This window comes from Coenobita brevimanus, chromosome 44 (assembly GCF_032717465.1).
Source record: "Coenobita brevimanus isolate Jiangsu-jjx chromosome 44, ASM3271746v2, whole genome shotgun sequence".
Lineage (NCBI taxonomy): Eukaryota > Metazoa > Arthropoda > Malacostraca > Decapoda > Coenobitidae > Coenobita > Coenobita brevimanus.
Genome location: NC_136997.1, coordinates 18,485,179 through 18,512,372, shown reverse-complemented (window position 1 = coordinate 18,512,372; position 27,194 = coordinate 18,485,179). Strand labels below are relative to the sequence as shown.

General features: G+C 40.9%; 1 protein-coding gene across 1 annotated transcript in view; it reads right to left on the bottom strand.

The window, feature by feature from the left end:
• Positions 1-3,234: 3,234 nt before the first annotated feature.
• The window catches only part of LOC145397995 (glutamate receptor ionotropic, delta-1-like), a 262,257-nt gene continuing 238,297 nt past the window's right edge, over positions 3,235-27,194 (bottom strand). The window contains exon 6 of the mRNA XM_080270962.1: positions 3,235-3,366. Coding sequence (XP_080127088.1) covers positions 3,235-3,366 — 132 coding nt within the window. The remainder of the gene's footprint in view (positions 3,367-27,194) is intronic.

Here is a 27,194-nt window from a genome sequence, read left to right as displayed (position 1 = left end):
ATCATCCTTCCCTCCTCTTTTCTACTCTGATGGTTCTGTAGCTATTTCTTCTACTGATAAAGCAGATCTCTTCGCACAGACTTTCTCCTCCAATTCCACCTTAGACGATTCCGGTGCTGTTCCTCCATCACTTCCCCCCTCTGACTTCCTCATGGCTGACATTAAAATTTCTTCAGTTGATGTATTTTCTGCCATTACTGGCCTCAGTACTAACAAGGCATATGGGCCTGATGGGGTCCCTCCTGTTGTTCTCAAAAACTGTGCTTCTGTGCTTACACCCTGCCTAGGCAAACTATTTCGCCTTTGTCTGTCAACTTGTACCTTTCCTTCTTGCTGGAAGTTTGCTCTCATTCAGCCAGTCCCAAAGAAGGGTGACCACTCCCAACCCTCCAACTATCGTCCAATTGCTTTAACGTCCTGTATTTCAGGAGTTTTCGAGTCAATTCTTGATAAAAAATTTTGGGGCATCTTTCCTATCACAGCCTTCTTTCCGATCGTCAGTGTGGGTTCCGTCAGGGGAGCTCCACTGGCGATCTTCTCACCTTCCTTTCGGACTCCTGGTCATCCTCCTTTCGGGACTTTGGCGAGGGCTTTGCCATTGCACTTGACATCTCGAGGGCTTTCGATCGAGTCTGGCATAAATCTTTAATTTCCAAACTGCCCTCCTACGGTTTCTATCCTTCTATCTGTACCTTCATCGCTAGCTTCCTTTCTGGTCGTTCTATAGCTGCTGTCGTGGACGGCCATCGTTCTTCTCCTAGATCTATCAACAGTGGTGTTCCTCAGGGCTCTGTCCTATCACCAACTCTCTTCCTTTTATTCATCAATGATCTTCTAAGCTGTACATCTAACTCTATCCACTCATACGCTGATGACTCCACCCTTCACCTTTCCATTCGGTTCCCGCAACGTCCATCTCAACAGTTACTTCAAGAAACAAGGGATGAGGCTGTGGCACACCTGGTGTCTGACTTGGCTCATATCTCTGACTGGGGTAAAAATAATATGGTTGTCTTTAATGCTTCTAAGACTCAGTTCTTACACCTATCAACCCGACAAAATCTTCCACAGGTATACCCACTAATGTTTAATAATATTCAGATTAATCCTGCATCATCCTTGAACATGCTTGGGGTTTCATTTACTCGGGACTTATCTTGGAAAGATCATATTGCATCTCTTGTAAAATCTGCTTCCAAGAGATTGGGTGTGCTAAGCCGACTCCGCTCTTTCTTTACCCCTGCACAATTGTTGACTCTATACAGGGGTTTTATCCGCCCCTGTGTGGAGTACAACTCTCATGTGTGGGGAGGCTCCCCACATACAGCTCTTCTCAATAGGGTGGAGTCAAAGGCTTTTCGTCTCATTAACTCTCCTCCTCTTACTGACTCCCTTCAACCTCTGTCTCTTCGCCGCACTGTTGCATCTTTATCTCTTTTCTATCGCTACTTCAATGGTCACTGTTCCTCTGAACTGTCTGCTTGCATTCCTCCACCTCTACGACGGGCGCGTAGCACCCGTCTGGCAGCAAACTCTCATCCCTTTTCTGTCCAACTCTCTAATGCAAGAGTTAACCGTTACTCCCAGTCTTTCATTCATGCAACAGGTCAGCTCTGGAACTGTCTCCCTCTGTCTGTATTTCCTCCTGCCTATGATCTCCAGTCTTTCAAACGCAGTGTGTCCAGGCATCTCAAAATGATCGGATCTTGAATTTGGCTCTCTATTGTATTTTGTTTTTCTCTTGGAGGGAACTGTTACTGCGGGCTCATGGCCTTTGGTTCCTTCTTCCTCGCATAAAAAAAAAAAAAAAAAAAAAAAAAAAAAAATTAAAGTTTCAAATACCTTACCAAGAGAAGATGTGACAGCTATTGGTCTGTAATCAGAGGGGTCAGGGGAACTTCCTTTCTTCGGAATTGGGTGGATATTGGTTTCTTTCCATGAATTTGCGAATAAAACAGTACGTATGCATAGTCTGAATAATTTAGCTAGAACAGAGGGAACACTTTTTCAGAAGAATTGGCGGAATTCCATCTGGGCCTGGAGCTTTGTTGGTAGGTAAATTGTCTAGGATGGGTTTTATGTATCTTGTCTGTATTTTAAGTGGGGCAATTTCGGGAGAGTCAAGTTCTAGTACCGGGCCATTCTGGCTGGTATCGTCTATGGTAGAGTTTCTGGGAAATGTACTGGCAAAAATATCTGCTTTCCCACGCGGGTCATTTATAGTGTTGCCATCTGAAGATTTTAGTGGGGGAATGGAAGATGGCTCGTTAAATTTATTATTGAAAGAATTAAGAGTTGACCAGAATATTCTATTGTCATTATAGGATTCCTAAGTAGTTTTGATGTTTGCTTTTGAAGAAAGTTTGATTTAGCTAGATTTAATACAGCTTTTGCATGATTTCTAGCAATTGTAAATTGAGAGAGTGATTCAGATGTTTTTTATTATAAGTTAGAGTTATATTCTGATGACTTTTAGGCTGTTGCTCTGTCACAGGTGCCTTCAAACCACTTTGGAGAGTTCGATCTTTTAGAGAACTGTTGACTCGGTATGAATAAATCCATACCAGCTAGTATTAAGTCGCAAATGTGGGACTGGGTGAAATTGGGATCACTAGAGAAGAAAGACTGCCATGGAATGTCAGCAAAATAATTTCTAAATCCATCCCAGTTTGCCCTATCAAAGTGCCATCGGGACACCCAGACAGGTTCAGAACGGGGAGGTTTGGAGGGACAAAAACAAATGACAAGGATAGCTCGGGTAAGATCACGTCCAAACCAGACTAGAGTGCGTGCCTGGTTGCGAGCAGGACATGAGAGTCACTGTAGTCCACAGAAGTACTAGTCTGCATCCACTCTCTTCCAGTGAGGCCACTTGAATGGATAATAGTCATGCAAATTCATAGCTGTACCTGCCCCTGCTAGAAAGTTTTTTGGTGTGGAGTGGGAGGAAAGGTGAACTTGAAGGATGGAATGAGGCAGGGTGGAGGGAGTGCTGGACTGAGGGACAGAAGAGGAAAGGCTGGGGAGTGACATGGTGGTGGCAGGATAATGAGAGGCTGGGTGGATGGAGGGCTGGGGTGAGGCAAGGTGGAGGGAGGGCTGAGGAGAGGCAGGATGGAGCAAAGGCTAGCATGAGGCAGCGTGAAGGGAGGGCTGGGGTGAGAGAGGATGGAGGGACGGCTAAGGTGAGGCATGGTGGACCGAAGACTGGAGTGATTCAGGATGGAGAAAGGATTAGGGCCAATCTACACCTGGCCAGACGAGTTGCTCCAACATCAGGGCGAGAGAGGAAGCAACCAGGCCCAGCGCCAGCACAAAGAAGGCGCCCTGTATTTGCCCCAGGTTCAGCACCCCGTCACCACGAACCTGAGACAGTTACATGCCAAGACTCACTTGCTTAACACACACATAACCTGTATCGTGCCTGGAATTACCGTTCATTTTTTAAGGGAATATATCTAGTACAGTGTTAAACTGAGAGTAAAGAAATACGTTCATGGATTGATAATATCAAAAAGAAATGTTTGTTGTTCGCTGCAACAGCTCAACAGGTTTATTTTTATATGTTTAGACGAGCAATATGGAAAAGCAAGCAATCCCTTATTTGTTTTAGACAGAGACTTCATTCTTCGAAAAAAAATTATGCCAGTGTTTAATCTAGTAGAAGTGAGGGGGAAAAATAGACCTGTTTGCTTCATGATAACGTCCTACCCAACAGCACCAGCTCCAGGCAGACGAACTGGCTACCAGCCTTGCGCGGTGCTCCAGCTGTCACCGCCACTGTACAGTGCAGCTCCCATATACAACTACACTACACCTGCCATAGCAGTGTATGCACTGTGCCACTTCCCACCCGTAGACAACAGACAGGCCTAAGCTCTACATCACTTTCCTTTTTCTCGTGGACACCCCCTTCCCTTCTGTGCCTCGTTTGCAGATCTCTCTCTCTCTCTCTCTCTCTCTCTCTATCACAGACGGATATTGTTTCTTCCTTCCTTGCTAAATATGGTATCGCTGCCAGTGTAGTGCCTTGGCCACAAACTCCCCAAAGTTGCCAGTGTTCACCTGGTAAGTCAATTGAAATCGGTCGCCACTTCCTGACACACAGTTGCATGCCTTCTAAAATCCCTTCCTTGATAATTATTAATGAACAATACATAAATTCTGCAATAATGTAATCATTAGTTATTATACAAGTTTGCTTGACATGATTTACTCAGAAAAATATTGCAGAACGGTTACTAAGATACATAAAATGACAAGTGGTGTGATAGCGTTCATCACATATTACAAGTCTCGCTGCATGATTATTTTGAAACTCCTACCGTGTGGGACTTTGATGCATGGTCGCAGGGAGCTCAGACGTGTTTTACTCTGCTCTTTCCTCCAGCTTTCAGGGCTGCTTCACTGGCAATTAGCTTTCTTTTTTTTTTTTGTCACTTTTCTGGTGACATTAAGCTAGATAGTTTTTCACATTCATCCCCTTCCTGATAGCTAGGCACAGTAGGTGTCCATTACTATATACTGTGATTGTCTTTGCCTTCTGCCCACAGAGGTTCCCCCCCACTGGTCGCTCTGGAGCATGAATTAATATGGTCAGGCCTCTCTGGAATGGTTTGAGAGGGCAATCTCAGCCTTACGTGTTTGGTCCCGGATTGTTTGTCCCTTGCTCATCTTTCCTCCTCCTTCTCACTTCCCCCGTAAGGGGTGGTTACTATGGCGGACGCCCCTGCTGCCTCCCCCCCCCTTCAGGGGGGGAGATGGCTCTGACGACACCCTGACGGATAGACTGATTTACCACCCCCAGACTGAACGTCCCCAGACATGAACCCCGCTGGACGTCTCTGTAAACGATGTGCCGTTTGTAATCCTTCATGCCCTTGGTTATACTCACTTGAGCAGTCTCAATCCCTTTATTATCAAGAAAGTCACTCATGGCTGGGCAGGGAAAGTGGAACAGGTAAAAAAAAAAACTTGCAAATGGAGACATCCCTTTATTATCAAGAAAGTCACTCATGGCTGGGCAGGGGAAGTGGAACAGGTAAAAAAAAACTTGCAAATGGAGACCTCCTTGTAAAGAATTTCAATTCCTCTAAGGTACAGGACTTGTTAAAGCTGCGCAAGTTTCATTGTTTTGACATCAAGTCAAAGATCCAGGTTTCCATAAATTCCTGCAATGGAGTTATCACTTGCAGGGATCTCATGGTCATGGAAGAGGACGATATCATATGTGAACTTGCTATGCAAGATGTCACTGATGAAAGATTTATCACCAGATTCACGGAAGGCATAAGGAAGAAGACTGCAACAATTGTACTGATTTTTGGCAAGGTTGCACTCCCTTCACGGGTCTAAGTTGGTTACGAAATTCTTAATGTAAGACCATATATTCCTAGTCCTCTTAGATGTTTGAAAACTCTATGGACATACAGATAAGACTTATTGGGTTTCACAACCAGTGTGTAGCAAATGTGCAACACAGGGTCATGATGCTGAACACTGCACATTGGAGATGGTTTGTTGCTTTCATTGCAAGAATGCTCACTCAACTTCCTCTAGGGATTGTCCCAAGTGGAAGGAAGAGAAAGAGGTCTGTGTGGTGAAGGGAACTGAGGGCATCTCCTACTACAAAGCAAGGAAAAAGGTGAAGGAGTTGCATGCAACTCCTACGCTGAATAGGTCCCATACTTTGATGGTGATGTCCCGTCCCGTGATGTGCTCTGTTGAAACACAGACTGACCCTGAACCAGTTTCTCTTGCCGTGCACTCTACCTTTCCATCTCAGCCTCTTGTCCAATCCAACTCTCAAACTGACATCCCTACTACATGGCCCCATTAATAATGATGCTTTGAATTCATTATTTGAACATCTGCCTGGGAATAAGGTAGTGTTGGGGGACTTCAACGTCCATCATTATCAATGGGGTAGCTTGAGGATCGATGGTCATGGGGAGCAAGTAGCCATCTGAATGATGGTAAAGTGACTCATGTAGATGATCGTACTGGTAACTTTTCGGCTACTGACTTATCTCTGGCCTCCCCAGCTATACATTAAGATTTCTCATGGGACCCTTATGACAACTCCTTGGAAGGTGATCATTTACCCATCTGTCTTTCTTGTACAAGCGACATTGTTTTGGACCTTCAACCCCAAAATTTAACTACAAGAAGGCAGATTGGGGAAGCTTCTCAAGGATCGCCAATTTCAAACTATCTGGGGAGATCATAGATGTTCTGGTCGAAAATCTTACCAATTCCATAATACACACAGCTGAGGCTCCTATTCCCAAGACTTCTATATTTCATACAAAGCACAGAGCACATTGGTGGATGCTGGATTGCCGACAAGCATTAAGAAAACGCAATAGGAGATAATGGATTTTTTTATAGTAAGCCTACAGGAAAATTTTATTGCATACAAACAGACACTGTCTGTGGCAAGGAGAATAAGAAGAAGAGCGAAACATAACTCCTGGCAGTCTTTTGTGTCCATGGTGAGTTGATCAACTCCACTCAGTAAAGTCTGGTCCACTATTAAAATATTAAATCATAAACACCCAACCCTCCCTGTGCGTCTACAACGATCCCTTGGACGTTGCTAACATCCTCGCCGTGAGTTTTTCTCATGTAAGTAGCTCAGCCAATTATGATCAGTGTTTTCAACATCATAAATGTTAGGCTGAGCTACAGATATTAGACTTTGCCACAGAAGACGTAGACTTCCCGCACAACCAAGAGTTTTTGCAAGATGAACTGATCCTTGCTCTTAAAATCTGTAAAGACACCATCCCAGGACCAGACATCATCACATACGGTATGATCCAGCATCTCAATCAGGACAACCAGATTTAGATGTTGGCATTGTTCCTGAATGTTCCCAAACTCTGGCACTTTGCTTACGTCATACTGATACCCAAAGTGGCTGGTTATCTTATGAATCCCACTTCAATTCGTTCTATTGTGTTGACTTCTTGTCTATGTATGGTCATGGAACGAATGGTTAACAATAGGCTTCTTTTTGTTTTAGAGTCGAAGACATTGTTAAATGATCAACAATGTGTTTTCAGTAAATACAGGAGTTCACTAGGTTATTTAACGTGAGGCATCCCGTTGATGTATGGATAAGTCACCACCTTTTGTCATGGTGACACCCGATTACGTATCCATACGTTTTGCAATTGCGAGGCCCGTCATTTGCAAATTTTTCAAGTTTCACGGGTAATTTTTGGTAGGCACATGTGGGAGACCTTCCTCTATCCGCCATCAGGCAGGGATACTGCCTGGCCCCGCCTGACCCCCCCTCCCCCCCACACACCATTTTTCTCAGCAACTCACTTGTTAGCAGTAACCGGGCCAGTAAAGACGTCCTGCCATGGTCTCTCCGATGACGAAATTCAAGGCGAAAGTGATTCTCGAGGTGGAGGGCAAAGGAAGAAACAAGCCAGAGGAAGAAACAGGCAGAAGTGATGGGGCGGTAACATTGTAAAGGAGGGTGCTGTATTTTGATGTGTTTGGTGAATGAAACAATGCTTATATCGCCTATATTATTGTCTGAAAACCAATATACTCTTGTACTATATATAAATTTGTACGAAATAAATAAATATTTAACTTATTTTGAGTGGTTTGGAATAGTTACCCCTCCCATAGAAAATGTTTTCTCTGAAGCAGGGCCCACAGAAGACAATACCAGGTATTCGTAAGGACACCTGTATAACACAAGTATAAGCTCAGCTGAGCCCTTTTTTTGCATTTTCCCATGTTTCTCATACAAAGCGGAGGTTCTAGCCAAAAACAAAAAACTTTTCAAAAATCTGCCGGGATTGGGGGGAGGTCAGTGGTGAAAAATCAGCTGGGACGTTACAGGTTAATGAATTTGGAGCATTGTATTGCAGAGGTATATGCCAATAAAGAATTCATGATAGGGGTGTTCTTGGACATCCATAAAGCCTATGACATGACATGGCAACACGGTATACTAATGAAGTTCTATGCTTATAGTTTAAGAGGTAATTTGGCCGTGGATTGTGACCCACAGCTCAGGGTGGGTAGCATCGCATTGTAAGCCACAGCTCATGCTCTGCTGGCCATGCATCACCATAAACAACTCGACCCCTACGCAAATTTATGCATGGCACTACACAAAGACGGAGAGAGAGAGAGAGAGAGATTGTTTCTTTATAATAAACAAAAGCAATAAAAATTTATATTTTTTTTCATTTTCCCATAAGTAAACTTACGCACGGCTCACACAAAGACGGAGAGAGAGATTTTTTCCTTTCACCAGATGATGTCTTTGATGTATATCTTCAAGTTTATAATAAATAAAAACAAAAAAAAATCTTTTTTTCCTTCATTTTTTGCACATTATGGGGTGGGATCAAAAAAGGTAATTGCGGAATCCACAGGTTAAGGAACAGGACTTTTTCTGTCAAATTGCTCCATAACGCAACATCGGATATATTTATCAAGGAAAATGGGGTGCCACAGGGAAGTGTGTTTAGTCACACTTTATTCGATATTATGATAAATAATATTCTGTCATCAGCTCCCATCCCGATGCATCTTAAATACTCACTCTATGTTGACAGTTGTGCAATATGACTCTCTTTCCTTAATGTACAATTTTAGCTGGGCCAATTCAAGCAGCCCTTGACTTTGTCCACCAATAGGCCTTGCAATGGGGATTTAACCAGCTGCGTCCTGGCAGATTTTTCACCAGTGAACTCCCCCAATCCCAGTAGATTTTTTTTTTTCTAAAATCTCCGTTTTTTATGAGAAACATCGAAGATTCAGAGAGAAACTGCTCACCTGAGCCTATAAATGCCTGGTACAAATGGCCCTACCCTCACCTGGTACCGTGTTCTATCAAGCCCAGCTCCAGAAAAGATGTTTGCTATCGGAGGGGTAACTATTCCAAACCACTCATAATACATAGATATTTATTTATTTCATATGAATTTATATGTAGTACAAAATTATATGTGTTTTCACACAGTAATATAGGCAATATAAGTGTTCTTTCACTCACCAAGCACATCAACACACTTCACCTTTTATGGCAGTTACCTGCTCATCACCTCTGATCATTCTTCCTCTAACGCTATGTAAACTTTGTCCTGCACATTGTCATTGATTGGGGAATCACTCTGGCCTTGAATTTTGTACCATGGCACAACATGTCTTCACTGGCCAGGTCACTGGTAACAGGTGAGTTGCCAAGACAATGATGTATGGAGGGGGGAGGTCTTGTGGGGTAAGGCATTGTCCCCACCTGGCCTCAGGTAGAGTAAGGTGTCCCATGTATACGTACCAAAAATCATGCACGAAATTTGAAAAATGAGCAAATGACGGACCTTGCCATTGCGGTGTGTTTATAAATGTCAACGGGAGTCACAGTGACAAAACGTTTTGGCGCCTATGTACGTCGATGGGACATGGTGGGTTAAGAGTTCCACACCTAAGTGTGCCGCTGTAGTTTTCACAAATCGTAACGTACCTAATTTGTTTTTGACTTTGGATAATCAGGTGGTATCTTTTCAGAATTCTGTAAAGTTTGGGGGCATACATTTTGATCATCATTGGAACTTTAAAATTCATGTCAATAATTTACTTACTCACTGTGATAAACCATTAAATGTCTTCAAGTACACCCGCGAACCAAAGTTTCGGTACCCCCCTCGATGGAAGGAAGTGGAAGTCAGGGTTAGAGAGAGGGCAGGTGAACGGACAACCGTGAGTGGTACTTTGGAACTGAGGTACGAGGCGAATAGTGAGAAACCTAATGACACTGGATTCGAAACATTTCCATGCTATTCACCTGCAAAACATTATGCGTTCGTAACATACATACTGTAACATAACATAGACTACTGTGTTATCATGGTGTCCTGTGATACTGACCCATCTGTTTCGGATCCTCATCACACAAATAAAGCACCGAGTCAGTTGTATATAAGTTGCAACTTGTCATTATAACTGCAGTCATAATTTTTGTGAATGTTATCCCTGGATTGTCTATAGCTATAATAAAGAATGATTGTGAATTTAATATTGATTTTCACAGCAGCTGTGCGGATGGATATATATGTGGCAATTATTTTATGTGGATGAGTAAACCACATTGTGATGGACAGCGGAGAGCATTCGCCAATAATTTACTATAACCAGATGAAATTAGATGCAAACAACACAAAATATTATGAGACAACGAAGACACAGCTGTGGTATCCTGCTCCGCCTTGTTATCAAGGCCTTAACTGTGGCTTTACCTCATACGTGCATTATTTTCCTTCAGTCTCTGCCTCTTTTTTTACTCTTACTTCCTGGTATCCTCTTACTGCGAGTCGTCATTTTCCTTGGAGGGTTTCTTGTCGTCCGGTCCTATAACCCCTACTGTATTACATTATTCCTCGCATCATCACTCCCAGACAAACAACGTCAGCACAAGACTGCTGAATCTGTTAATACCATTGTTGCCACTTCCACTACTATTCCCCCTTTCCCCATTGTGTCTACTGCAATTCCCCTCACAGTACTACTACTGCTACTCCTATTACTACTCCACTATAAATCTGTATAATAATAAATATGATTGTCTTTATGTCTGTGTATCTGTTAATCATATTGTCCTTGTCCCACCGCCGACAACTCGTCACTTACCCCGCACCGCTACCCCAGTTGCACCCCACCCCCCTCTCTCCCGCCCGCCATGAGCTCTATTCCTCCCCCACTCCGAACCATTTTACCCCTCACCTCCTTCTTGGGCCACCAGGCCTGTTGTTCACCTTTTACCGGTGAATATACGTGGCATGCATTAATAAGAATAATTATAAAATTGACAGCAACAACATACATCTGCAGTATTCCGAACATTACATAATTATAAAAGTCGCAGACCCAAACGTGCCTATATTACGGAGCTCTGATATATTAACCACAGAACCGACCACAGACCGTTCCTATCATTGCCACTGGACCTTACCTGTAGCACTTCACCATAGTAATACAACCCACGGAAGTCCTTTGTGGGATCACGACACATGTTTGGGAAAAATAACAGCGCACAACATGCCTACAACCCATTAAAATACACCTGTGACGTTTCACTGACATCCATTAAATTGCCTAGAAGTTAGCGGACAAACAAACACACGGCTGGACATAGACTGAGGCCGAATGTCTCGCATCGGTATATGACAACCTGACAAAACTATTACGATCCTGCTTTGTAGGTGTCATCATAGTTACAATAATAATAATAATAATAATAATAATAATAATAATAAAAATAATAATAAAAATAATAATAATAATAATCGTAGTAGTAGTAGCAGTAGTAGTAGTAGTAGTAGTAATCACATGTTAATATCCATGATACAGAGGAGGACAAACACCATACTCTCCCTGATAAAACAAGTGAAAACAGCTGTGACATATAAAACCAAACAGTGCCATAATATGCTGTAATGGTAGGGTTGTAGTAATACTAAATTAATGTTTGACCGCAACCCAACCTTCTATCATGGCAAAACAGATTCTACATCGCGTCGACACATGCTATTCCAGTGTGTGTCCTTCTCAGTATCGTGCCTAATAACATGTGATTAATTATTATTATTATTATTATTATTATTATTGTGATGACACCTGCAATGCAGGATCACAGGAGTTTTGTCAGGTCGTTACATACCGATGCGAGACATTCTGCTTCTGTCTGTCTGTGTCCAGTCGTTTGTTTGTTTGTCCACTAACTTCTCCTAGGCAATTTGATGTATGTCAGTGAAACATCATATGCTTATTTTAGTGGTTTGTAGGCATGTTGTGCACTGTTATTTTTCCCAAACACGTGTAGCGATCTCACAGAGGACTACAGTGGGTTGTATTACCATGGTGAAGTGCTATCGGGAAGGTGCAGTGGTAATGATAAGAACGGTCTGTGGTCGGTTTTGTGGTTAATATATCAGTGCTCCGTAATATAAGCACGTTTGGGTCTGCAGTTATTAAGTGTAATGTTAGGAACACTACAGTACACATCTACGATGTTGTTGTTATTATTATATTATTATCGCCTACCTTTAGAAGGTGGAGCGATAATGTTTTTAACTGCATCTGTGTGTGTGTGTGTGTGTGTGTGTGTGTGTGTGTGTGTGTGTGTGTGTGTGTGTGTTCCTATTATATCTCATGAACGGCTTGAGCTATCAACATTAAGCCTTCAGCGTATCAAGATATGGCCAAAATCTTGGAGGAGTTCGAAAATGGCAACTCGGGGTCAGAGTCAAGGTCACCAAACTAATTGCTAAAGGTCAACTAGTTTTTATTGCCTGCCTTTAGCACCATTAAATCTCATGAACGGCTTGAGCTATCAACATAAAAGCTTCATGGTATCAAAATATGGCCTAAAGTTTGGACTTGGCAAACAGAATATTTTAGAGGGCGATTACCGTTTAGCTCTCAAATGCCTTCTTTTTTATTATTAATGCATGCCACGTATATTCACCGGTAAAGGGTGAACAACAGGCCTTCTGGCCCAAGAAGGAGGTGAAGGGTAATGTGGTGTCGGAGTGGGGGAGGAGTAGAATCCATGGTGGGTGGGAACTGGAGTAGCGGTGCCGGGTCAGTGACGAGTTGTCAAGTGGGACAGGGACAATAATTATGATTAACAGATACACAGACATAAGGACAATCATATTTATTATTATACAGATTTACAGTGCAGTAGTAATAGGAGCAGCAGTAGTAGTACTGTGAGGGAAATTAGACACAATAGGAAAAGGGGGATTACGGTAGTAGTGGCAGTGGCAATAATGGTATTAACAGATTCAGCAGTCTTGTGCAGACGTTGTTTGTCTGGGAGTGATGATGCGAGGAATAATGTAATACAGTAGGGGTTATAGGACCGGACGACAAGAAACCCTCCAAGGAATATGACGACTCGCAGTAAGAGGATACCGGGAAGTAAGAGTAATAAAAGAGGCAGAGACTGAAGGAAAATAATGCACGTATGAGGTGAAGCCACAGTTAAGGCCTTGATAACAAGGCGGAGCAGGATACCACAGCTGTGTCTTCGTTGTCTCATAATATTTTGTGTTGTTTGCATCTAATTTCATGTGGTTATAGTAAATTATTGGCGAATGCTCTCCGCTGTCCATCACAATGTGGTTTAGTCGTCCACATAAAATAATTGCCACATATATATCCATCCGCACAGCTACTGTGAAAATCAATATTAAATTCACAATCATTCTTTATTATAGCTATAGACAATCCAGGGATAACATTCACAAAAATTATGACTGCAGTTATAATGACAAGTTGCAACTTATATACAACTGGCTCGGTGCTTTATTTGTGTGATGAGGATCCGAAACAGATGGGTCAGTATCACAGGACACCATGATAACACAGTAGTCTATGTTATGTTACAGTATGTATGTTACGAACGCATAATGTTTTGCAGGTGAATAGCATGGAAATGTTTCGAATCCAGTGTCATTAGGTTTCTCACTATTCGCCTCGTAGCTCAGTTCCAAAGTACCACTCACGGTTGTCCGTTCACCTGCCCTCTCTCTAACCCTGACTTCCACTTCCTTCCATCGAGGGGGGTACCGAAACTTTGGTTCGCGGGTGTACCTAGTAGGTACTACATGGGGTACCGACAGAAAATTTTTGTAATTGATGTATGAGTCCCATATTTTATCTAAGCTAGACTATGCCGCACAGGTATATGGCTCGGTATCTGATGCCATACTGAGTTCCAGAATAAATGTTTGTGAATGTGTCTTAGAGCCGTCTGGTGTACATTTGTTGCTCGAATGGAAGTGGAGGTGAATGTGCCTCCCCTCCATATTCGCCGTGACCACCTGGCCTTGTCTTATGGCCTAAGAACATCAAGAAAGAGAAATAAAGGCAATGTGGCCTGTACCTCCCTGCATCAGTACCATCATCTTCTTTGGGGGGTGCATTGGCCATGTGCCATACATCTCCACTTACTGACCCAGGAGCTTGGTGTGGACCTCAGTGACTGTGACAAGTTGGTGATTAAAAATTTAGCACCTTGGGAGCCACCTGGCTTTACTGTTTCATGGCTCCTAGCACCAAGGACCTAGGCGCCGGAAATGGAGGTCCACCACTTGTTTCGTAACAGCATCGTTCGTCATTTGGGGTCCCACCAATTGTACACCAATGGCTCTAAGTGGAGTGAATGTGTGGGTGCTAGTGTATGGTCAACCGAATGTGCCCTCAGGTATCAGCTGCCGACTCATACCTCTATGTTTACATCCGAACTTTTTGCGATTGACAAAGCCATAGATTATGCTTTAAACTCTAGGCATGACTCATTTGTCATATTTTCGAAATCCAAATCATCCCATCAGGCAATTGCTTGTTGCACTACGGATTCTAATGAGACCCAGGGCAGCATTGTTATTAAGTTGCATTCGTGCGATAAGTCCTTCACGCAGATTTGGGTGCCTGGCCATTGTCGTATTTATGGCATTGAGCAGGCTGACTTACTTGCAAAGTCGGCTGTGGAACTCGTTCTTCATGACCTACTGTCGAGTTTATCTCTCTGAAAGAAAGAAATAAATCTTCTGTGGCAAGATTAGCAGACCAGACTAAACATCCAAACGTGCAATCGACACCTCAGCGACTGGCACACTGCCAACCGCTCCAGTCGCCTGGAGAAAAATAATTTGGCCAGACTTAGAATGAACTGCGCATTTCTCACCCTCATGGTGCCGTACATTGAAAAAGGATTTCCACCGCACTCTGACACCTGTGATGCGGTGTCATCTATCAGTCATGTCATCCAGCACTGGTGGCGATTTATTGATGAACGTGCTACACATATAAGTTACTGCAGCTCAGCAGTCATCCCCTTCACCCTTTCCACCATCCTGGGTGATAGGGATATTGTCATGACTGATAAATTAATGGTTTTCTTGAGAGAGACTGGACTGATCAGTGTGATGTGACATTTTACTGTATGGTTTTGGTTTTTATCGACTGTAAATAATATACATATTGTATTTTTATGTAGGATTAGCACATGATGTATTTGAAATACTTCCTGCTTCCGACTGATCTACTTCTAATCAGGGGTGTCCGCAGGATTTTTTGTAAGGGGAGGGGGCAAAATTAAAAGAAATTATACATATATGTGCGGTTATAACATATCAAACTATGCACACTATAAATAGGCATAGGCATATACTTACATGAGTTATGTGGCTTTACATCAAATGCATAAAATGACAGAATGCATTAATCGACTCAAATCACTCAATCATCCTTGAACACGAACTGAGGCACTCTGGAATTCCAAGGGGGGCAACTGCCCTCCCTCCGGACGCCCATTTTTCTAATATTGATGTCCCCTATATTAAACTCCGTTCCTGACAGTGTCCAGCTGATGAGAGCAAGTGTGCAGTGCAGAAAGGTATTGGGCATTTTCAGTTGATGGTGTTCTGTTGGGTGAGATCCATTACTGTTTGTATATATGTAAACTTTTTATACCATATCGTATAAGTCATTGTAATTAGGGCCGACAGCCGAGGCATACGGAAATGTTCTTCATTCGTCTGGTTCTCTTTCATATATTGATGTCCCCTACATTAGTTTGTGCCCCAACTGACAGTAACCAGGTGATGAGTGCAGGTACGTAATGTAGAAAGGCTTCATATATCTGCAGTCGGTGATGTTCTCTTGGTCGGGGTATTTTTAACATTAGCATAGGTTTACGTACCTTAATCTTTAGGATTTAGTATAGGTTAGCAATTTGTCTGTTAGGTTATCAGTTTCAAGGTTTTCATATTAGGTATCTATGTTTTTTTCTAACGTAATATGCAAAACGTTAAAATAAAAAATAAAAAATAAAACAATATAAAAATAAATCATAAATTTTAATATATATATATATATATATATATATATATATATATATTATATATATATATATATATATATATATATATATATATATATATATATATATACACACACACACACACACACACATGTGTATGTATGTGTGTATGATGGTGTGTGTATGTATCACCATATATATATATATATATATATATATTGTTACATAGCCTATGATTTCATCATCCTTTGTGTAGTTCTAACGTACAGTATGCTGCATGTTTGATCACGAGCGTGTTCTACCTCACTCCCCCTTCTACCCTTATAGTGGAGTAAGTCGTTCTTTCTGTTGTTCAGAGCAGGAGTGTCAACTCTTTGTACCCTATGGCTTCATTTGCGCGTCCTTCTTACAAGTTGTATCAAGCTCTGCCGGCCCCTATATAATGAGCTCAGTCTCTGCATTGTTGCCACTTAGATCTACTCCTCATTTTGTTCACATCTCTGTCCTCCCCTGTACAGTTGTTATTATTGTGACTGCTCAGGAAGTCTCCAACCATCTAGCAGCTGTGTAATTTGAGTGTAACTGTTATTGCATTTTTTTTTTTTGTACTGTGTAGCGTAAGGTGTTAATTCTTAGGCCTAGTAAGGTTTTTGTGATTCATGTGTTTTGGGTGTCAACCCTTATTAATAATATTTTGTATCTGTAATAATATATCTTGCATTCACTGAGTATTATCTGGTGTTTTCATTTTATCAGGGCTGACTTAGATAAATTTACTCTTGCTAATTTCGTGTTAATAGAGGCTATTGCAGTTAACCATATATTTAACCTGTTTTTTTGCCATTACATTATCCTTATGAGTCCTGAATGTTTTGTTGTTAGTTTGAGCATTAAACTTTAACTTGTAATTTTACCTAACTCTTTTGTTTTGAATCTAGATCTTTACGGGACAGTAGTGATTTTTAGTATTCTCACTTAAAGTGTACATTAGCTTTCTCTGTTCCGTAATATAAATTTAGCGACCTCTTATCAGGATATTCAGGATATTATCATAAGGATATTGCTTGATATTTTGTGACTGTGATTTATTCATGATGTCTACTATTACCACACTTGATGAAGCCAAAGATTTTTTGTCAAATGTGCAAACAGTGTGTGATGTAGAAAACAGAACAAAGAATGAACTTAAGCTTGTTGCTCAACAATTGGGAATTGCTGTTCGCTCTCATCATTCTAAAGATCAAATTGTTGACATGATTAATGAAATCTTGTTTGATGTAACTCCTCCAAATGAGCAAACGCAGATTGAATTAGCTAAGTTACAGCTAGCCCTGCAGGAGGCTCGTGCTAAGGAGGCTGAATTTCAGGCAAAAGCTAAGGAGGCTGAGGCATAAGTTGAAATTGCTAGGATTCAGCCAGACCATGAGTATCGCATGAAACAAGGTGGAACTGGATCATCTAGCTCTGATGGTTTTGATGTGGCTAAAAATGTTAAACTTGTCCCTCCTTTTAATGAATCTGATTTAATAAAGTATTTTCAGTGTTTGAGAGGGTAGCTACAGGTTTTAATTGGCCCAAAAGGTATTGGCCAGTACTCCTTCAAACTGTTCTCACCGGTAAAGCTCAAGTAACTTATGCATCTTTGCCTCAGGATCAATCTGATAATTATGATGTAGTTAAGAGCTTGATTCTTAAGGCCTAAGAGCTTGTTCCTGAAGCCTTAGGAGTAAAATTTAGGACAACTTATAAGCAAGATAAGCAATCCCATGTTGAGTATGCAAAAATCAAAGAAGATCTGTTAGAGCAGTGGTTAAATTCTAAGAATGTGTATTCTGATTTTGAGAAATTTAAGCAGATTATTTTGCTAGAGGACTTCAAAAGGTGTATTAGTAAAGATATAAGCCTATATCTTGATGAGAAAAGAATAGATAATTTGTCTGATGCTGCAGTTTTAGCTGATGAATAGGTTCTCACTCACAAGAGATATTCTAAAGGAAAAGGGAAAGCTGAGAGTAAGTACGTTGCCTCTACTCAGAGTACAGGTAACAGGAAAGAGAATAAAGATGATGTTTCTCAGGAAGTAAATACCAGCTTCACCTCTAGATTTCAGAAAAGTAAATGTACTTATTGTAGTAAGCTTGGTCATACTACGGAGAAATGTTTCAGGAGACAGCGTGATGTGAACAAAAAGGAGTCTTAAAATATTCAGTCAATTGGTCTAGAGTCCACCCTTGAGAGTTCCCAGAATTCTTTAACCGAGTTAACTGAACCTGCTTTGAGGGGTAAATTAAATTTTTATGATGAAGCTCCTCTTTTGAGCAGTAACGTGGGTGACACTCTCAAGAGTTCAAGTGCTAATTTCCTGTCTGATGGTTTTGTCAGTCCTCTGGACAGTAATGGCAGGAAATCAGTTAAAATATATCGTGATACAGGTGCTTGCCAATCCCTTATGCTGACCAGTGTTCTAGGCTCTAATGTTAATTCCTCTGATGAAACTGTAATCTTACAAGGTGTAGGGAATAATTACTTCTCTGTCCCTCTGTGCAGAGTGAATTTAGAGTCTGGTTTTGTTAATGGTTCCGTTATGGTTGGGTTGGTTGAGACACGCCTAATGTCAGGTGTAACTTTCTTACTTGGAAATGATATTGGTGGAAGTCAAGTGTGTCCAGCTCCTCAGTTGTCTAGTGAGCCAGTGGCTGTGGCCCAGGATTGTGATGTCCCTGATGTGTTCCCTGCATGTGCTGTCACTAGGGCTAAGTCTAAAGTTACTGGTGACTTAGAGGATAATGATGATGATGATGTTATCCTAGCTGACACTTTTCTTACTAATTAGAACCACTCACCAGATGAGGCAGTACCCCGTATTGTTGATAATTTGTCTCGTCAAGAGTTGGTTGAGTTGCAGGTTGCTGACCCTGAGTTGAAAGGTCTAGCTAACTTTGCTTGCAGTGAGGAAGAGTCAGCCGGTGCTTCTACTTGTTATTATATAAAGTCAGGAGTACTTATGAGGAAGTGGAGCCCCCCAACAGCATCAGCCGACTGTGAATGGGAGGTTGTACATCAAGTTGTCATCCCTCGTGTTTGTAGGGGGGATATCATTAGAGTGGCTCATGATTCCAGTTTGGCAGGACACCTTGGAGTGAGGAAGACTGTGGCACGCATTTTGAAACACTTCTACTGGCCAGGTATCTTCAAGGATGTTTCCTGGTATTGTAAGTCTTGTCACACCTGTCAAGTTGTGGGGAAGTGTAATCAGACCGAAAAGGTTGCAACTCTAGTTCCCATTCCTCCTTTTGAGGCGCCTTTCATCCGTGTGTTGGTGGATATTGTGGGCCCTCTTCCTAAGACTTCTTCAGGATTTTCTTATGTGTTGACCCTGATTGATATGGCTACTCGTTATCCTGAAGCCATTCCACTTAGAAATATCTCAGCAAAGAACGTAGTTAAGGAAATGCTAGGGTTCTTCACAAAGTTTGGTCTGTCCAAGGAGGTACAGTCAGACCGGGGAAGTAATTTCATGTCAAATGTTTTCAAGCAGTCTCTGAAACAGTTGAGCATCACCCAGATCACGTCTTCAGCTTACCATCCCCAGACCCAAGGAGCGTTGGAGAGATATCATCAAACACTCAAATCGATGCTCAAGAAATACTGTTTGGAACATCATAAAGACTGGGATAAAGGTCTTCCATTCGTTGTATTTGCCGCAAGAGAATCTCCAAATGAATCACTGGGCTTCTCACCTTTTGAACTACTGTTTGGCCATGAAGTAAGAGGACCCCTTAAGCTACTCAAGGAATGCTGGCTGTCGGAGGAAGATGACGTCAACCTGCTGGAGTATGTGACGAAGTTCAAAGAACGGCTGTCCACTGCTTTACAGCTGGCGAGAGAGAATTTAGGAGCTGCTCAGGAGAAGATGAAAACTTGGTATGATAAGAAGTCCAGGTTACACCACTTTCAGCCAGGAGATCAGGTTTTGATTCTGCTACCAGTGCATGGGCAACCTCTTCAAGCCAAGTTTAGTGGTCCTCATTTCGTGGAGAAGAAACTCAGTGATGTCAACTATGTCATCGCCACACCAGATCATAGAAAGAACAAGCAACTTTGTCACATCAACATGCTAAAGTTATATCACAGGCAGGACGAAAATAACCCGGTCTGCACTGTAGCTGTTCCACCCGAGTCTGCAAGTGAAGTTCTCCCATGCAGCATGAGCCTGTGTGATAGTTTGGGAAGAATCCTGATATCATGAATGAGATCCAGACTAAGCTTTCTCATCTACCTCCCGAGGAAAGGCAGGAGTTTTCGGCATTACTGCAGGAGTACCCGCAAGTGTTCCGTGCTACTCCAGGAAGAACCACTGTGTTGATGCATGATGTCGATGTTGGAGACGCAAAGCCAATCAAATTGCCTCCTTACCGTGTGAACCCAATGAAAGTTCCTCTCATCCAGAAGGAGCTTGGCTACCTGTTGGACCACAAGATGATTGAGCCCTGCCAGAGCAAGTGGAGTTCTCCTGTCACTCTAGTCCCTAAGCCAGGTGGGTCACAGCGGCTTTGCATTGACTACAGACGTGTTAATCAGATAACCAAAACAGACACTTACCCTCTCCGTCGTGTGGAAGATTGCATAGACAAGATCGGAAAGGCTAGGTACATAAGTAAGTCTGATTTGTTAAAGGGATACTGGCAAGTACCTATGACTGAACGTGCTAGGGAGATCTCATGTTTTGTAACACTAGGAAAGACTTTTGCATGTTATGTAATGCCATATGGTATGAAGAATGCACCAGCCACATTTCAGAAGCTCATGAATGTTGTAACAGAGGGTTTGGCAGGGTGTGTTGTTTATACTGATGATGTATTAATCTTCAGTGACAACTGGAAAGATCACCTATGCCATGTCAGTAAATTTCTTGAGCATTTGGTTCAGGCTAATCTTGTAGCTAATTTATCAAAGTGTGAGTTTGGTCAAGCTAAAGTTCAGTACCTTGGGTACGTAATTGGTGATGGACATGTTGCACCACCAGCAGCTAAGGTTCAGGTTATCAGTGATCTTCCCAGACCTAAAAATAGGAAAGAGCTACAAAGATTTTTGGGAATCGTAGGTTATTACAGGAGATTTGTTCTTAACTTTTCAATTCTTGTATCACCACTTACAGACCTACTGAAAAAGGGAGTTAAATTTGTCTGGACCGATAACTGTGAATCCTCTTTCAACAAACTTAAAACTATCCTATTAAGTCAGCCAGTGCTCGCTACTCCAAATTTTGCTAAGCCTTTTAAGATGGCTGTTGATGCAAGTGATACAGGAGCTGGGGCTGTTTTGCTGCAAGAGGATGATCAGGGTAGTGAACATCCTGTATCTTATTACAGTAAGAAGTTCACTCAACCTCAAAAGAACTACTCAACTATTGAGAAAGAGCTTTTGGCCTTGATTTTGGGTTTACAGCATTTTTCATTTTATTTGTGTTCTGGTTTTGACCCCATAGTCATTTATACCGATCATAACCCTCTGAAATTCCTTAGTAAGTGTAAAGATAAAAATCAGAGATTGACAAGATGGAGTCTACTTCTTCAGGAGTATTCATTAGACATACAACATGTCAAGGGGAAAGAAAATGTTATTGCAGATTGCTTTTCTAGACGTTAGACAGATTGTTTTAGAGTAATAAGAAATTTCCTTTGTAAGTTTCTTTTTCTTTGTGCAGAGGTGTTACATAGCCTATGATTTCATCATCCTTTGTGTAATTCTAATGTACAGTATGCTGCATGTTTGATCACGAGCGTGTTCTACCTCACTCCCCCTTCTACCCTTATAGTGGAGTAAGTCGTTCTTTCTGTTGTTCAGAGCAGGAGTGTCTACTCTTTGTCCCCTATGGCTTCATTTGCGCGTCCTTCTTACAAGTTGTATCAAGCTCTGCCGGCCACTATATAATGAGCTCAGTCTCTGCATTGTTGCCACTTAGATCTACTCCTCATTTTGTTCACATCTCTGTCCTCCCCTGTACAGTTGTTATTATTGTGAGTGCTCAGGAAGTCTCCAACCATCTAGCAGCTGTGTAATTTGAGTATAACTGTTATTGCATTTTTTTTCTTGTACTGTGTAGCGTAAGGTGTTAATTCTTAGGCCTAGTAAGGTTTTTGTGATTCATGTGTTTTGGGTGTCAGCCCATATTAAAAATATTTTGTATCTGTAATAATATATCTTTCATTCACTGAGTATTATCTGGTGTTTTCATTTTATCAGGGCTGACTTAGATAAATTTACTCTTGCTAATTTCGTGTTAATAGAGGCTATTGCAGTTAACCATATATTTAATCTGTTTTTTTGCCATTACATTATCCTTATGAGTCCTGAATGTTTTGTTGTTAGTTTGAGCATTAAACTTTAACGTGTAATTTTACCTAACTCTTTTGTTTTGAACCTGGAACTTTACGGGACAGTAGTGATTTTTAGGATTCTCACTTAAAGTGTACATTATCTTTCTATTGTTCCGTAACAATTTATATATATATATATATATATATATATATATATATATATATATATATATATATATATGACGCTGATTTCATTACCAATCTAAGCGCCAAAACAAAAAAACGCCAGAAATTGAGTTTAAAGTCTGGCAATTTTAAAACTTTGATATCTCGGTAACTCCTTGTGTTATTTTGATGTGTGTTTTTTTATTAATGTAGCTTATGGTATTTACTTTATTGTAATAACCTCTATTTTGCACTATCTTTCATTACTCATGATGATATTGTGCGAAGAAGAAGAATATTGCCCCCCACTGCTTGACCGTTCGGCTAAGAAAATATTTTGATCCTACTGATAACTACTGAAATACATTATAAGAGGCCAATCATATATTAAGATAATGTTCCAGGAGTGTCATAGTGTGCAATAAAATCAAAGTTCTATGACATAAGCTTAATTATTTTCACAATAATAGCAGTTTAAAGGTCGGAAACTTTGTGCGTGTTTTTCTCGGAATTTTTAACCACCAATAAACACGAGCCACATCACAGAAAAACATAATAAAGTATTATATTGTTTATAATAACAAAAAAGTAAGACAGCATTCAATGTATGAGGACATTGTTAGAAAAGCCCTGTAACCTTGATGACAAAAAAAAAAAAAAAACATAACCTGAATAAAAGAAACACACGCAGTTACGAGTACCAGTAACTTCACAAACACAATGGCAATAATAATAAGAGTAATAATGGTTAAAATATTATAATAATAATGAGAAAGTACCCACAAGGCAGGTGAGTGAACAATACTGTCCCTTCTCTCCCCTACACAGCTGCTGGTGGGAGAAGTGTCAGGTGTCAGCTTATTGGGTGCAACCCGACAATCTGATTGGCCAGCTTCAAGGGGGGTAAGGAAAGGGGCTGTGATACAGCCCGGTAATGCTCTCACATTCACTTCAACACCATAAGGAACATAGGACAGGCTGAACTCATAGGAAAAGTGACCATACGGTTGGCGGAATTCTGGACCCAGTCGCCTGCCTTGAGCACTAGTGCAGAACCGGACAGGTTTTTTTGCTTTGTGGCACGACAGCGCAACACACATGTCTACTTAACCAGGATTTTGACCCCTTTGTAGGTTATTTCTCAGCACTTTCTTCCTTCTAGCATATAAAGGGATGGCATAGCTACTTGTTGGTGCATGTAGGTGCTTTGCGACCATTTTGGCGCTTAGCCCGGTAATGAACTCGGGGGACAGGGCGACTTGGAGGCGATTTTTTTGTGGCCACCCCAAACGGGATTGAGGCATCTGGCAATATATATATATATATATATATATATATATATATATATATATATATATATATATATACATGTGTATGATGATGTGTGTACATGTGCATGGATCTGTGTGTATGCATGAATATATATGTATATAAAAATATAAATCTATCTATCTATAAATATACTGTATATATATATATATAATGGGCTCGTACAGTGCGCGAGAGATTGTGCGGTCCACGACCTCACGCAGTGTGAAGTCGCGCACTGATAATACATAATCTTATGGGATAAATTCCTAATGGACCTTTTTGGCCCTTAGAGACATAATAAAGGTCAAATTATTCAGACATTGTACTACAGATATGGTTACAATAACAAAAATAAGAGCAGTCACCTTAACACCAGACAGCAGGCCTGATGGACTGAAATTATAGGGGTTCCGAGGTGCAGTAACACATTTAGAGTGCCCCCGCCACCACCAAGGCTGCACCGCGCTTGTTTAATGGTTGCCAATGTTGTATTATTCCAGGCTTTTACAAAGAAATTTATGGCCTGTCGAATGTTATATTTCTTCTAGAATGTAGCAACAGTCATTATGGTGGGGGTTGCAGGTATGCCAGGTAAAGCAGGTGGGGCTGTGGAGGTGGAGGGGGAGGCAACTGGTGAGTCAGGTGGGGCAGTGGAGGAGGAGGGGATGGCGGCGGGCGAGTCAGTGGAGGTGGTGAGGGGAGGATCCTCCCTCTCCCCCTCGCTACTGCTCACATCTTTGGCAATTTCCTTAATTTCTTCTTGCTTGTTTGTTTCATTCCTCATCTTGTTATGGATGTATTGGCAGTATAACAACTGGTATTCACGAAATAACTATCATGATTATAGAAACTAGGTATCTATTCTAACATACCGTTATTGCCAAGAACGTTATTGTCAAAGTTGTTATTGGCAAGATCTTACTGTAGACTCCTTTTCGCCATCTTCCCCACGAGCCTCTATGTCACTATTGCCTCGTTGTGTGGAGGTGGGGGTCGCGTACTAATGGAAAATGACGCTTTTGAGCCACTCCTTGCCTCTACCTCGCGTTCTGTGAGGTAAATTCGCACATTCAAAGTTTTGGTTATGATTTTTGGTCACTTGCGCACAATGTGAATCGCGCACTCTGAGCTCACGCAGTAGGCAAGCCCACTGTATATATATATATATATATATATATATATATATATATATATCGTGTGTATGATGGTGTATATATATATATATGAATATATATATATGTATGTAAAAATATATATATATATATATATATATATATATATATATATGCCTTAATGTCTAGGGGCTTCGAACCCAATAGTTGAAAGGCATAAAGAAAAAACTAACACGTAATTTTTAAACAGATTAATATTGCATCAGGCAAATGCTGAAGTGAATGTTGCAATGTTACTTATGAAAAAAGTATAATTTTCAAAACCAGAAACATTGGATGACGAAAACGACTGCTGAAATCGAAGGCGCCAAATAAGTCTAACTCGTGCTGCTTGAGGTTGGTGCAGACGATGTTGAATTGATCTGTAATAAAATTTTTGCATTTCAAACTGATATATATTAATTTTGCATATAGATATATCAATAAAAAGGTTTCATATGTTCAAATAACTCGGAAAGAGTATGAGTCACAGTGATTAACTGGTGTTTGAACTAAGAGAAATATCGTCCCGGAAACGAGACGACATGCTAATGTTTCCATACCATCCTCTCGAGCTATGTAGCAGGTGACCGCGTCTTTGCATGAGGTCTTCACCTGAGGTCAACTAACATCTTGCAATCAAATTACTTTATATTAGTCACAGATACTGTAGATACATGGATATGAATTTTTCATTTCATTCATATAATGAGGGCATGAACGTTGATGGCTAAGAACATGGTTGGTCCCCAAAACAAGACATTATGCTCATGAACTTTTGTGATTTACTTATCATAATGGAGCAGGTTTCCTCAATGTAGTGAGTCAATATGTTCAAAATATTTTACTTGTGTCTTCATTGATACTTTAAGCACATAAAAGAATGTAGTTTAGTTGATCGACTTTAAATGTATTCAATTAAGTTGTCAGGTGAGAACTGGCAACTTTGGGGAGTTTGTGACCAAGGCAATCATGCCAAGTTCAGGCAGGCTCACATTACATGTTTACTCTCATGAACTGTTGATTTATATATGACATTGGTATTACTCGGTAAGAATGGAAATTACTTCCATGTTAAGTCAACTCGTGGGTGATCTTTGATAACATACAAAGTCTATCAAAGCATGAGTGACAATATCCATCCAGGCCATAGCTCCATAATGGCTAGTGTTGTGAAACGATAGTCTGCTGAATCTCTCTCTATCTCTCTCATATATATATATATATATATATATATATATATATATATATATATATATATATATATATATATATATATATATATATATATATATGTACACACACACACACATACAGACACAATTAGCTACATAATGGTAACCCGGCTGAAAATATACAGGTTAAGAAATGTCTTTAGCCCTCAGCCGCTGGGGGTGTCACGGCCGCCGCACACTTCTCCTTAAGGGCAATTTCTGAGGTTTTGGAATAAATACCCTTATTTCAAACCCTAATATCTACCAAACTATAATAGCTAGAGAATCAAATTAAAGCTCACACGACTCATCAACTCTTCCTCTTTCCAGTGAAGGTATCCTGAGGTCTCTAGGTGGTCTCGTCGACGAGTAAGGATGAGTTGAAGATGAGTTGTTTTTCACATTTTGGCGTACAGCTCTGATCACATGCCACTGGCCATGGCCTTGGCCTGGGTGGCTAGCGTTGGCAGCACTGACTAGAATAGTGACTGTAACACTGCCTATGCATCCTTGGGAGGAATGCAGAAGAGTCCACTCGTTTTTTCTACTACTCCTTATTCACCTCCGTGAAAGTGAGTCATCACATGGTTCATGTGGATCACCCAAGGATTTACCGCCCGCTCCACCATGCCACTGTGTCCTGTAGGTGCATGGGAAAGGAAATATCTTCGTTTTTCTGTACTCACTTCTTCCATAAATGATCATATCTCTACCAAGACACTTAGAATTGCACTTTACATCACGATTATGGGTAATTGCACTTTGACAAGTAAATGCTGTTGCTCTTTCACGCATTATCATAGAGTATGAGGTAATTATTTGTACTATAAATCAGACTGCTTTGTACTAATCAGGGTTATAGTGAAAATCATAGAAATGTTTTACACAGCTAACATTATTTGTACTTCACATTACAGATACACTGATGCTCTTATTTGACACAATCCCCCTGAGTACTGAGTGAAATAATGTAGGTATAGCGAAGCAGGTATTGTTCTTTGTGGCCCGCGCACAAGTGGTTTTCTTTCAGGTAACGGATAGTCAATCTCAAGGTATTTCGAATCATTTTCTACCAATATCCAATAAACAGTATCAATTTCTGTATTGCATTTACTATAAATCACTTAAATGCACTTGTAGACCTTATTTTAAAAGACTCATATCTTCG